We start from the raw sequence: 14754 nt of genomic DNA on the forward strand, positions 1-14754 counted from the left end.
ATTAGTGAATTACGATATAAGCCATCAAGAAGCTGATTTCCTAAACATATGCAAACTCGCAACGAATGTCGAACTTGGGGCTAAGTTTTTGCCCTGTTATCTAGAAAATGCAACATAAATTCCTACCCTGTCTGATCTAGTACCTAATGGAGATTTTCTGGACAAGCCGAAAGCTCAAAAGTGAAGAAGCACTTCCATTGGATTTGTCGATGACAATGGAGCAAGAAATTCACGGACCGACAAGACATGCCTATCATTAGTTCCGGAGATGCAAGAACCAAATCATACAATACACACAACATACAAAGTCATCCCCTTCATAAGCTCAAACAAAATCACAACTCGGCGCAGATGAAAGGTCAATCATTCATCTCAACAGAACCAGTTTTGATTGATCAAAAGCCAATCGTTGATCGAGAACAAGCAACGTCCACTTCCTCCATGCCTTGGACTTTGATGTTTGGCCATCTCCGTAAGCTCTGGAGACCATCCCTCCATAGATTAATGTTGTTCTTCTTCTTGAAGTTCCTTGCAACTCTGTCAATCAAAAGGGGCAAATCGGCACATTCATTCACAACAAGGCGCTCAATCGGCTCGACACCGGGAAGATTAATGTTCCTTCCCACTTTTTCCGGAAACATTTTCCAAGCATCAGAATCCAACAATCGCTTCTCATTGACGAACTCATCAACCTCCATATCATAGCAGACATGTTCATATCTGCTTGCCAAGACATACTTGCTATCCATTTCGTCTTCACAAATTCCCACTCTATGTAATTCAAGAGTCTCTGACACTTCATCCAGAAGAAATAAGTACCCTTTGCTTTCCAATTCCTTTGATATTCTCCACACAAATTCACCATGATCATTGTTCCCTTCGACATTCAATTTAAGCCTTCCTAGTATTACCTGTTGCAACTTCTCTGTACTATTGTCTTCAGATACAGAGACAGAGATAACAATGTCGAACATATTAGCGATCTCTTCGTCATTTTTCAGGTTGTGCATGATCGTTGTTTTCCCTATCCCCAATGTCCTCCATACTCCGATTCTGTATACATTTCGATCCCTCAAGTGGCCTCAAATCTCTTTGATGGCCCAACGGAGTGATGGCTTATTTTCTGTTCTTGGGGCATTTATCACCCTGACAGGCTCTGGTGGTTTCTCAACTACGACATTTGTTTCAACTCCTCCCTCAGCCCAAAGGAAATGCAGCTCCTCACACATGTTCGCCATGCGTTGCTTAGGGTGGATTTGGACAAAATGCTACTCTTTCTCCATGTTCGCTTCTTTCCCATTTTGAATTCATTTCCCAGCTCCAAAACCTCTTGCTTGATCACCTCGACCGTACAAATCCATGCCTCACATTCTTTAGTGATCCTCTTCGTCATGTCTTTCCGCACTTGAGCCTCCACATCAGCCCTCCTTGCAAAAAGCCTATTTGCTTCTTCCATGAGCCTTCTGTAGTTCTTCTCCAAATTGTCAACATAATATAATTTTTTAGTGACATAAGATATTAAGTTTCTCTCGTCCCGATATGCCTCTACCGCTAAAGCTACAACTGCTGCCTCGACCATACTACAAAGTGAATTTCAAATCATAAGAGAACTGACTGTGAATTGCTAAATTAGACAATGATAAGCAGAGGATAACTCTTTTATGGACAACTGTGAGCATCATAAGAACAACATGAAACCATTAACATTTGAAGTCCCGTGGCTAGTTTGTTGGTAGCTACTTAGATGTATGTTGATGAACTAACACAGAACAATAAAGACATACTTAACTATTATGGAATCACATAGTCATGAATATCTTTATGGGGAAATGTTACAATTGTGGGACTAGTCTGGCACTTGCTCTATGATTTATTGGCATGTGGAGAGGTCCAAGTCAGCATACAAATTCAAAGGTGAGAACTACAACAGTCTGACTAGGTTTGTTCCCGGAACTCAATGACTAGTCAAGTCGTGATACGCAACTCAAGTATGCTATAGTATAAAGTCAAATGTCCGACATAGGACTAGTTTCTAGATATGAAGATCCCCATGCTTTACGCGGCTCAATAACATGGGATAAACTTCTTTTAGGAGGCTCCTTAAGAGGAGCTTTTCGAGGCAGCCAATCAAAAGTTGCCACCTCATAGTTTATCGGGTGACTGTCCAAACATAGTAATAAAAAACATTTTAAAGAACTAATAAGAAACTTATTATTTTTAGCTATAATAAGAAACATATGAAATAATAAGTAACTTGTTCTTTAAAAAGATGACTCACTATTACCAAATGACAAGACAATTTGCTAAACTCTAAGTTTCCAACTGAATAACAAGAAACTTGCTATTTTTTGGGTCATCCTTACAATCCACCTTTTAAGGATCCTCTGATGCTAGCAACACTCCAATAACAACATTTTAAAGGTAAGCCCGACCCTCTAATATGGAGGAATGGAGTGGAACAGCCGGACACGATGAATAACAGGAATAACTTGCAAGCAAAAATCTTAGCCAGACATGTTTTTCTTACCTTTCATCAGCAGCAATACCGAGCATATAATTTCAAAAAGAAGCCTGCTGAGTAGGTGTTGCTGGGCTGCGAGTAATAAAATGCCCATTAGTGAATTACGATATAAGCCATTAAGGAGCTGATTTCCTAAACATATGCAGACTCGCAACGAATGTCGAACTTGGGGCTAAGTTCTTGCCCTGTTATCCAGAAAATGCAACAGAAATTCCTACCCGGTCTGATCTACTACCCAAACGTCAATGCAGAAATTCGGTTTCTTCCTTCCCTTTTTTAATGTAATAAATAAATAAGATTTTTTTAGTTTAATAATAGAGCAACCACCTTTTGAGACATTTCGCGGCAACTGTTGCCTCAAGACCGTTGACTCAGACCGATAATTACGTAGTGTGTCACATCCATGCCGGCTTTAGGTTCAGTTCAGGCTAGGAGTTCAACCTCCGGGATATCGGCATATCTGCCGAGTCAGCAATGGCGAGACTGTGTTCTACTGATAGATGACAAATTCATAACAAGTGTGCCCACATCAACATGATGGGAAGTGCTGCTGGTAGAGGAGCTGCTGCCGAGACTCTCCAGCCAAGCTTGTTCCCTGGGCCGCAGGTGGGAAGGACCGGCACTGCAAAGTCTTCGCCGCCTGAGGCTTAAGGGACCGGAGGATTCGATTGTCTGCCTCTGCAGCAATCAATTTCTACAACGTCCAGGACCTCCTGGGCTATGATCAGCCCAGCAAGACTGTGGAGTGGCTGATCGATGCTGCCTCCGAGTCGATTTTGCAGCTTTCTTCTCTGAAAAGTTCTTTCGCCGGTGCCGCGGAGCAGTTGAGTGACAAGAACAAAAGTATGAGCGTGGGGGAAGATGAATCTAGGCCTGAATCATTTAATGTGGATCTGAACGATGACCCAAACAGACTGGACTGTCCGAACCCGGACCAGCAGCAGTGCATTTCTTGCTCAGAGTCCGCATGCAGCACTGGCCACCCATTACAAAGGTTCATATTGTTCCCAGAATTACGACTGCTGCTAGATACCCATAGTTCTTTCTTGAGTTTGGCCCTGTTAATTCTCGACATGTTAAGTTCAATGATTTGATCCTATTTGAAAATTTCTCTTATAATTTTGTTTAATGATCGAAAATCTCTTTTCTTATTGTGTTTTTCTTGCAGATCCTCACTAACTATACCAGAGGAAACTTCCCGAGGAGAAAGTGCTCTACTTCGATTGGAATTTGTCAACAAGTTGTGCGCTACTATCTTCACCGGCAGTTATCTAGTAGATGAGGAAAATAATCCCATCAAACTTAGGTTACTCGATGAGAGGACCAATAAAACAGTCAGCGCTGATCCTCTATCATCGGAGAGGATTGAGATTGTAGTGCTGGACGGTAACTTTGGATGCCATGAACCAGAAGAAGATTGGACGGAGCAGGATTTCAATGCTTGTATTATCAGTGAAACAGAAGGCAGGAGAGCTTTTAGTCACTTTGTGAGAACGGATTGCTTGCCTTGGCGGCATATCTTTCACTGATAACTCTAGCTGGACAAGAAGTAACAAATTCCGGCTAGGGGCTCGAATTATTCGACAGGCTTCTGCTGAAGGAGCAAGAATCAAGGAAGCAAGAAGTGAAAGTTTCGTGGTGAATGATCACTGCGGTGAATGTCCGTCTCATTAACTACTACTATCCTCACATTAGTATCAGTGTGATTACTGAATCTTGTCGTGGCAATGGCGTTTGTCCTTATACAGGTCCATTGAAGAAGGGGCCGTGGAGTGTAGAGGAAGACACGAAGCTGACTAATTACATAAAAAGATTCGGTATTTGGAGTTGGAATCATATGCCTAAGGCAGCAGGGCTCAAAAGGAGTGGCAAAAGCTGCAGGCTGAGGTGGATGAACTACTTGAGGCCAAATATCAGAAGAGGCAAATTCTCCGAAGATGAACAAGAAGTCATCATTAAACTCCATCAACAACTCGGAAACAGGTAACCTGCAACTACTGGCTAATTATTCACTTGCAAGCGATAAATGCCCTGAACAATTTTGACACTACAAATGATTTTCCTACACTCTGACTGGACTTTCTAAAATGATGCATCACATTCGGCTGGTAATCTTAACCATCTATCTTCACTTTGGTTACTCCCATGCCTGAAAGTTACAACCCAGGACCATTGCTTTGCTCTTCAACCATTCACTCGCATGTATATCTGATTGCAATGCGTCACGAAACCAAGCCTTCAGTCTATCCTGGCATGGCTTTGGAAAAATTTGCACCAAAGTAGTCTCGATGGTGTTTCTCACAATCACTGTGTTTGGCTTGAGTCCCACAACCCAGACTTCCCATAATAATGGTATTAGTTCTAGTTTCCTTGTGTTTAATTTTCAGAATGCACATACTGCTGCAGGTGGAGTGCAATTGCAGGGCATCTTCCTGGAAGGACAGATGCTGAGATAAAGAACATCTGGAATACGCATCTGAAGAAAAGGGTACTTCAAACCGAGAAGGTAACCGAAAAAATGAAGCTGTTGATACATGTGCTCATTTGCTTACAGTTAACTTTGGCATAATTAGTTTCGAGAATCTTAAGTTTTGTGTCTGCTGATATAAAATCCCTGATGTAAATTTGATGGCAATGATCATTCATGACTTTTTACTATCGATTCAGGTAAGACAGAATCCACTATCTTCTGAGAGTGGAGGATCATGCTCAACCATCACGTTTAATGCTACTGCAGTACAGCAAGGTTGTCCTTGCTCCCAACTTGAACCCGCCCAACGCTATTAGTTCATATATCTTATGACACAGTAGGATTCACCTGTCATGTTTGACCCGCTTTCATCTATTCGGCTGCAGCTTATGAATCCCCAGGTTGGACCGAGCGATTTTGCAGGGCAGAGGACTCTAAGATAAAAAAAGGTGCCAAGCCACAATGGTCAGAACCAAAGAGAAGAAATCTTCACGTTAGCTTTAGGCAACAATTCCAAGGCAATGCAGTGTCTAGGAGATATTGCTGATCCGATGCAGGACAGATGCTCCGAAGGAATAGACATTGAACCAATTCCTTTGGAGGTGCAATTGCAGAGCGATCTAGACAATCCTTGTAAAGAAACTGACTCGTGTTACTCAGACTCTGACAGCGAAGATGGAATGGTGGCACGAGCAAGGCAAAAATACCGAAAACTCACAGTATCTGAAAGCTTCCAGGAGGATATTCATTTTGTGGAGGCGACCACACAGAGCGGTCCATTTGCTGCTTCAGATGAGGGATGTATGCAAGTTGAGATGTCAAGTGATGCTAACATAGGACACACTGAAAATCATGATACGTTATCTTGGGAACTGTTCTACCAAAATGCGGGTGAAGTAGTGCTTTCCATGGAAATCCAGACAATAGCCAAAGAAATAGTCAGAGCGTGTGCACGTGATTCTCGCTCGCTCGCTCTTATGGCAAGGGCTTTAAGCAATGTGTCGGACACTGAAACCTGGGAATATGCGCTCAACAGTTTGAGCATGCAACATGCATCCTGTCGTGATGATTATGAAAACCTTTCAGTGAATGTGTTGAAATTCTGCATTGAACTTCTAGATGATGATGTAACTAGAAAGTGCTTGAAGAGTTTGGCAATGCAAAGAAAGAGCAAAGTGGTTGGCAGAACATCTATGATGGACAGCTGGATCGGGGACGGTATGTTGGCAACTCGTTCTGAGGGTTAAATGGTCGTCAAGAATCTTCTCGATGCAAAGCTTCTGGTGTTGTCTGAGAATGGGGAACTTGTGAAGTTTGTAGATATTGGTCAGCATCTGGTAGATCTCGTGTTTCATCCTGAAGAAGGTTATGAATTTCTGATGCAAGGTGGTCTGGGGCTGGTGGAGCCACCAGAGGTTGAGGAATGGGAGAGAGCAAAAGAAATCTATATAAGAAGAAAAGAAAAGAAAGAAACCTTTGATAAGAAGGCGGTACAACAGTGCCAACTACAGCACCACAACCAATCTATATTTACATGTTTTAAAAGATTTAATAATTAAAAATTCTTTTTCAGCATCGACATTGAAAGCAAGCATCATCACCAGAACTGAAACTTCACTTAAAAGAAACTTCACTTAAAAAATCCTATCATTATTGTTATTATCATCATTTTCTTCGCAAAAGAAGAAACTTCACTTACAAAGAGAAACCAACGGATGACACGGAAGGAAATGCACAAACCTGATGATGAATCTCCAAAGTACATCGATGTTTGAGTACCATCATTTTCATGCTTTTCTAATGGACCTGAAAATCGTAGAATTATTGTAAATAGAGATCGCCCATAAAACATTAGATAACAGATAATGATATTCAAGAATGTGAATCACAACACCAAATGCAAAACTATGCCCAACTTCACCCAGCACAAACCACTGTTGACTGTCATGTCATTAGGAAAAGTAGTGTTATTTTGTTTTTTCAAAAGAGCGAACAGAACCATTCTAGATTATCTTAGGTTACTGATAGAACTTTCCTTTTCGATAAGAAAAAAAAATCACAAGATAAGGACCAATGTGCAAACAACTTTTGCCGATAATCTGTCAGTACAACATGAATCGACATTGAAAAAGAAAAAGCAAAAATATATGCAAGGACACAAAATGACGAAGATAAATAAATGTAAGGTTGTGTTTGATCGCAACTTAATTAAATAAGTGCTTAAAAGTTAGTTATATAAAAATATGAATAGAACGAAAAAAGAAAGACGAAAGATAATGAGTAAACAAAAAAAATTGACTTAGCATATATTTGTTTGGACTTAAAATTTCAGCACTTAATTTGAAGTGCTGAAATTTTAAGCACTTAATAGAATAAGTAATTGATTGGTTGAATCAAAATTGTTTGGTAAAATAAGTACCCAAAAATTAAAGTTCCTTTGATATTATATTATTTAGGAGCCCGATATTTTGTTTATTTGTACTTTGATACCCTTTTATTTTTTATAAAAAAATGAAAATTTAAAAAAAGACTGATAAAATCTGCGATCTAAGCTGAAGGCCCGGGGGGGGGGGGGGGGGGGGGGGGGTGGGGTTGGCTCGTCACCTGCCCACCACTGCCACTGACTAGGGATGTTCATGGGCAGGGTCTAGGATGGTAGGATCCTTCCCAAACCCAAACCCTTCAAAAATGGTCGTTCTCCAAACACTTCCTAAACCCATTAATAATTTAAAGAGAAATTTCCTAATCCATCCCACTATGTTAATGGATTTCCACGGGGCACCCTTCATTTACCCATAATGGACTCTTAACCATTATAAAATAAGACGAATTATCAGTAATAACAAAATGGATAGTTTAATTTTTTGAGTTTCGGGAATAAAAATACCAAGTAAATTAATATCCCCTCTAAAAACAGTTTTATCACATCGAGTTTCACCAATAACATCAGAAATGAAGCAGATACTCCTACTCCAACAAAAGAAAAACATAAAATGGATCTCAAACTCCACTCTTTAAAAGGCTGAACGTTTTCACTAAAATAAAAGAACTAAACTCAAGAACGAGAAGAGAAGAGGCCAAACCCTAATTAAATTAGAATAAGGTATTTTCTAAATATAATAACTAATTAGAGATACTTACGTCATTTTATACCTTAACGGGTTTGGAATGAGTTTGAGACAAAATACCAAACCATTTCCAAACCCTACATGATTTTGATAAAAATTTCTAAATTCTTCCTGTGATCCAACTGGCAAAATCCTTTAACGTCTCATTAGGTTTTGGAAAGGGTCAAAATCCATTTACCGAAACCCATGAACATCTCTACCGGAGACGAGGTCGCCAACGAGTTTGAAGAGAGAGAGGGAGAAGATACAGAAAATTCCCGACAATGGTCGTGGGACCTGGCGACCTCGCACGAGTGGTGGTGGACTGTGATTGGACCACTGCCTCCAGAAATTGATGGTGGCAAGGTGGGGGGCCGCTAAGTCGTCTCTCCCCTTTCTCTCTCTATTGGGTCTGGGCACATAAGGGTGGACTGATTTGAAACAAAGAAAAACTTTGAGGGTATCGGTGAATAAATGAACTGAATGATTGAGTAAGTCCCCACCTACTTAATCATTTAGTACCTTTTTGAATTAAGTCAAGTCATTTTCTTTTAGTGTTTATCAAACAAGTTTAATTTCATTAAATGTTGAATAATTAAATTCAGCACTTATTTATATCAACAAACATGTATAAGTCATTTTCACTTATTGATGCTCTCTTTCCCTTACAAAATATTTTATCAACCTTATCTTTCCTTCCCTCTTTCTATACATTTCTTTCTTTAACTTATTAAGTGCTTAAATTTTAAGCACTTAATTTATCAAACACTACTTAAGTCTCACTATGTTATATGGATTTCACTTTTTGATAACAATCCTGATGTAGACTTTAAAAAGTATTCAAACTGTGTCTTTAGTTAAAACAAGATTATCAGCAAAGCGAATCCTAATGAAGACCTTCTCGGGGAAATCTAAACTAGAGTTTGGTTGAAGCAATTTCTCAGAGGTCGAATCAATCGCAAATACCACGGTTTTCTAGCCACCCTCTCAGGCTGCACTTATACTTTCAGACCAAATATATTGTGACTCGCCTTGCTGGGTGATACCTTCTGGAATAGATCCCACCCAAACTTACCAGAATGTCACTTACTTCTTTCAAGTCAAACTGAAATAGGATGCGAAAGGTAAAAGCCTTCCCCGGGATCTTCCAAACTTTTTTTTTTGTGTGGTAAACGATTGGTGCCTTGAAGAAATCCTTGATATAACCTCGGGTGACAAGGCTTGGCCCCAAAAAAAAACCTTTGATAAGAAGGCGGTACAATAATGCCAACTACAGCACCACAACCAATCAAGTTTTGTCTATCAAAAGCAAATAAAAAAAAAAAGGAGGGAGTCAAACCAACTTGCCTGAGATCTCGCCCTCATCAGCTCTGAAGAAATCTGGTCTAGACAAATTTTCTCTACTAACATTAATCTTGCCTGTCAGCATACCAAGTACAGTAGAAATGTCTGGTCGAAGATCAGGATCGTGTTGGGTGCAGAGAAGACAGATTATCAGGTACTTGTAAGCATCCTCTCTATCCAAATATCTCACTACAGGAATGTCAACCAACCCCAACAGCTCCTTCCTCTCGTGCAGGTCCCAAGCCCTGTCAAGGAGACAATTTCCTTCATCTGTTACTTCGGTGCTGTTTCTCCCGCTGACAATTTCCAAGATTAGAACACCAAAGCTGTATGAATCGGCTTTTTTTGTCAACCAGCCATGCATTGTGTACTCAGGTGCCAGATAACCCAGTTTGCCAACGACACGCTTGCTCACATAAGACAAGTCAGGATGGAAATATGTGGCATTACCGAAGCCTGAGATCTGCGGATTGAACTCATCATTGAGAAGAACATTTCTCGCACTAATATCTCTGTGCAAAATGTTCGCATCATGAAGAAAAGCGAGCCCCCTGAGCAATACCAATGCAAATTCTACGGCGTACTTCCCAAGGGAGATTGATGCAACGGGGACCACTACGGGGAGGTGCACTAGGGAGAAGTGCTCGTGCGAGGTCGCTTTTGTTGACATAAGCATAGACGAGAATTCTTTGGTTTGCTTCAACACAGCAACCATACAACTTAACCAGGTATTTGTGCTCGATTCTCACAAGTATGGATATTTCATTCAGGAACTCGGGCTTTCCTTGGGCCGACCCACCGGACATCACCTTTACCGCAATCACAGTGCCATCTTTAAGGACTCCTTTGTATGTACTTCCGAAGCCCCCTGTCCCAATCTTATTACTTAAACTAAAATTATCAGTTGCCTGCAGCAACTCCTGGAGACTGTACAGTTTGGTGCTCTGGATGCTGGACAACAACTCTTCATCAACTTCTTCTTTTTCCATATCTACGAAAGCCGAAAGGGCGATTGAACGAGAAAAGCCTCATCCCTTGGACTGAAACTTCACTTTAAAAAAGAGAAAAATCTGAAGTAGACACTGTAACTCACCTAAATTGTGAAAAGAACCCCAAGTCCACAATCATTGAAACTAAGGCCAGACTATCATAAATCTTACATTTTTCACAAGGCCGCTGAGGAAATATCAGCTTCTCCCCCCCGGCTGATGAGAGGATGAGGTATTAGCTTTGGTAGCGGGTTGAAGAAGGAACCACTGGAGCAGAGCTGAATCGCTCTAACTCTTCTTCTTCTTCTTCTTCCTCCTCCTCCTCCTCCTCCTCCTCCTCCTCCTCTTGTTGTCAGAAGCCAACGGCGCGGCCTTTGAAATTTGGTAGTTAACAGTTGGTCCACATTTAACAGTACCGGACATGGAAAATTTCACCGCATTAAACGGGCAGATAAGATATGACTAATTTGATTGCACTGTACCCGATTTTTTTCTTATGGCGGTTTACCTACTGATGTCCATTGTTGCAATTTTTTTTATAAAAGTCTGCTATTTTAGCTTGACCGGCCATTAATGTTCGCAATTCTTGCTATCAGTTTTGGAAATTATTGTGATCCTATTAAATCAGAAGTTTAATAATTTTATTTATGTTGAATGCGTCATTATGAATACTAGACGAAATGCCCGCATAAATGCGCGGGCTAAAATTATTGAGACAACGAAATAACTGATGACCACTATATTAGAAACATCATATATTTATATATATACATATCCACAATATAATTGGGATAAGTAAAATTGGAATCATATCCTACCAGTAACTTCCCCTCGTATGTAGTCTAACCTATAGATTTTGATGTTTATTCATATGTAATTAAAATTAAACAATTTTGATATCATATAGGAGCCTTTAAATTATATCATCGCTTGTACATAATAGTGTAATTGTGCATCAGTGGAATCAACAAATGTTTCTTCGATTATGCAGTATATGCAAATTAGAAAATCCCTTGGTTTAATGAGAACATCAATAACCACCTTATATTCATGAAAATAACACAAATTTGGACCAAAAAAAAGAGCTACGTAAGCATTTAAATGATGGAGAAGTTCATTATCTCCATCTTAGTTTTCCCTACATAAGCATTTAAATGGAGTATTTGAAAAGTCCACAATTAACAAAATCAAGAGAATATATTTTGAACTTATTACCTTAAAGTTGTCCAAAATTCAGTTGTCACCACACCCTCTTTGATACCAAAGTCTTGTGCAATCTAGTAACAATACGTCCACAATGACAAAAACTATTTCTTCAAAACATGTTCTTCGTGCTTTCTAAGACCGTAATTCAAAGAAAAAAATCTATCTTCATCTGCTAGTAATAGAGAGATTACACGTGCTATATATAAAATTTTTTGATTGAATTGAAGACTGACTTTCATGACTAATGAACCTTTGAACTTCCGCATGAGTTAGGGGCCTTTGGATTTCTATGTTACTGAATTTAGGCCTTCCGTAAGTTAGGGACTTTTGAAATTTCATGAATAATTTGTCACTAGCTTATTGTCACTTATCAATTTCTCATTGGTTGTAACTTGAACAGATAGCAGGGTGGTCTTGACAAGTAGATTCGGTCATGTTTGTTATGGGATGACCCTCAAAAAATTTCTTCTCAAAGCACAGATCATAAGGTTATGGTGAGAAGGGTTACAAGGGCCTCCGGCCTCCGAACGATGGAGAATGGACAACAAGCTGTGCTGATTACAGCGAAACCAACTTTCAGTAACAAAGGAATCATGATTTGATCTAATACATTTTTTCTTCTCATACAAAGCCTTCGTGTGTTTTAGACTTGCATGAAACTGGGATTACATCTCTCCCGTCCTCTTCATCTCGTCTGGATTCTCTCAGAGTGCTTTAAAGCTTCCTCCTTGCTTGGTATTCTTATATCATCTCAAGGTCCTAGATATTCGAGGAATTTGTATTGGCTCTTTGCCTTTTCATATTGGGCATTTAACTAAATTGAGATGTTTGCGCATGTCAGTATCAAGTTTTGACTTGGGAAGCGAGAGTAACGGAAATTAATTAGTTTGGAATTCCAGACCTTTCGATGCTAGAATAATTGATCGTGAATGTCAACCTTTACAACAGACAGTTGGATGAGATTTTCAAGATTGTTACAGAACGGGGTGGAGAACATGAGTAATCACCAAGGTTGTTAGCTTGAAGATTGTGAGGATATTGAATGTATAGTCGATGGCAATTCACCGAGCACTCTGGCTTTGGAATCGTTGGAGGGGACGCAAATAAGTAATGTTCCTCAATTGCACAGCATATGGAAGGACCTGTATCAGCTGGAAGCTTAAGATATATTATGGAGTAAATGGGCAATTTGGTCTCTGACTTTCGCAGGTTACGTAAATCGAGTCCCTGATTTATTTTTTGCATCAATTTGGTCCTTGAGTTTGTCAATTTGCATCAATTTTGTCCTTGTACGTCAATTATATCATCTATTGAAGAAAATTACATCAATTACATCATCCACTAAAAGAAATTACATCAATTAAGTTATCGCTGCATCGATTGTGTCCTTTTTCACACAAAATACATAAAGAGCTTCTTTTGGGTACATCAGTTAGGTCATTCCGTTATCATGGTGTTAAATATGACGTTAACTGTGGAGCATGTTACATCGTTTAGGTCATTTCTTTATTTTTTTAATTTTCTTTTATTCTTGTTTAATAGAAAAAAATTAAGAAAAAATGAAAAACGGGTGCTTTAGAAAGACGACAAAATGACGTCATTTTGAGGGATGAATCCAAAACGACGTTGTTTTGTCATTTTAAAAAAGATTGAAATGACGTCGTATTGAGTCCACGACTCAAAATGACATCGTTTCGTCGTCTTTTTTTAAAAAAGAAAAATTTGAAGGGAGCCCCTGCTAGAGCTCGCCCTTGTTCCCTCTGTTTTTCGAAATAGAGGAAAATCAGAAGGAATAGAGGGGAGAGCTTCGGTGGGGTCTGCCCAGCAGACAACCTTTCTGTTGGATACTGGACCCTCTGGTGACCTTCCCCCCAAGGTGAGGTCGCCGGCAGGGGAGCCCCCACCGGCCCCCATTGTTTTTTTTTAAAATTCTATTATAAAAAGAAAAAAAAGGACCTAATTGATGTAATTGATGTAAAAGACTCAACTTATTTAGTGGATGATGTAATTGATGTAATTTCATTCAGAGAATGATGTAATTTATGTAAAAAGGACCTATTTGATATAAATTGGAAAAGTAGGGAATCAAATTGAGACAAATCGACAAACTAAATGACCAAATTGATACAAAAAATAAGTCAGTGATCTAATTGACGTAATCTGCTAAAGTCATGGATCAAATTGCCTATTTACTCTATAATATGATAAGATCTGAAATTCTCCTTTTTATGATAATTATTAATAAAAATTATTTTTAAAAAAATTTAAAAGATATATTTTGTGAAAAAATAATAGTAAAACATAATGTTTTCCTAATTTTTAGATAAGATATTGTTGATTACATAATATATATATATATATATATATAAATTAATAAATCACAAAATTTTTAAGTTTAAAAATAAAATGAATATTCTTTGATAAGATATCGGTATAATCGAATATTTTTTTAAAAAAATCACAAGATTTTATTATCTATATAATATTTGATAATCTTGAATTTTTAGTTTAAAATAAATAAAAATTTAATATCTAATCACATAAATATCAGTATTAAATAAGTATATATAAATATGTTTATATATAATATAAATGTATTAATGTATATATTTCTTCTGATAATATAAAATCGCGGCTATCACTACTTTAATTTTTGAATTTTTAAAATTGAATGAATATTTTCATTATATATTGATATAACATAATATTTTTAAAATTTTTTGAGAAGATTTTATCAACTACGTAATATTTTATAATCTTGAATTTTTTATGAAGTTAATATCTAATCAGATCAATATTAGCATTTAAATAAAAAATTATATATATAATAACTATACATTTATACTTAATTTACTGGTATAATTAAGTTAACAACAACAATATATATCCAATATAATATATTTCTATTGATTGTAAGTTATAATTTATAATAGTTTGAAATGAGCATATATACGATATATATAATGCAATTAACAAAAAGATAAAGGACTTATCGTTTTATCCTTGCAATGCACGACCTTTGGGAACTAGTCTGCCTATATGATTTTTCATTTTTTATTTCTTATAAAAAGTTATTTTTAATAAAAATAAAATAGGATCAGTTCGGTTATCCGCAGT

General features: G+C 38.1%; 3 protein-coding genes across 4 annotated transcripts; all 3 read right to left on the reverse strand.

The window, feature by feature from the left end:
- Positions 1-395: 395 nt before the first annotated feature.
- On the reverse strand, positions 396-1010 carry LOC116203189 (probable disease resistance protein At4g27220). Its single transcript, XM_031534852.1, has one exon. It carries the CDS (start codon positions 1008-1010, stop codon positions 396-398), a length of 615 nt encoding a protein of 204 aa, XP_031390712.1.
- A 2686-nt stretch (positions 1011-3696) lies between these two features.
- On the reverse strand, positions 3697-6801 carry LOC116203793. 2 transcript variants are annotated; one of them, XM_031535727.1, is made up of 3 exons: positions 5710-6736; positions 5340-5425; positions 3697-4997 (listed from the first exon to the last, which is right to left on the reverse strand). In XM_031535727.1, the coding sequence occupies exons 1-3, from the start codon at positions 5769-5771 to the stop codon at positions 4765-4767; spliced, it is 381 nt and encodes a 126-aa protein (XP_031391587.1). In that variant the 5' UTR covers positions 5772-6736; the 3' UTR covers positions 3697-4764. The 2 variants fall into 2 exon arrangements, 1 of the variants encoding a protein (XP_031391587.1); XR_004156299.1 differs by having other exon boundaries at positions 3710-4997; positions 5340-6435; positions 6732-6801.
- A 2630-nt stretch (positions 6802-9431) lies between these two features.
- Positions 9432-10431, reverse strand: LOC116203200 (cold-responsive protein kinase 1-like). The gene is made up of 2 exons (XM_031534864.1): positions 10252-10431; positions 9432-10139 (listed from the first exon to the last, which is right to left on the reverse strand). The coding sequence occupies exons 1-2, from the start codon at positions 10429-10431 to the stop codon at positions 9432-9434; spliced, it is 888 nt and encodes a 295-aa protein (XP_031390724.1).
- Between the last annotated feature and the right edge of the window lie 4323 nt (positions 10432-14754).

Source organism: Punica granatum, chromosome 4 (assembly GCF_007655135.1).
Source record: "Punica granatum isolate Tunisia-2019 chromosome 4, ASM765513v2, whole genome shotgun sequence".
Lineage (NCBI taxonomy): Eukaryota > Viridiplantae > Streptophyta > Magnoliopsida > Myrtales > Lythraceae > Punica > Punica granatum.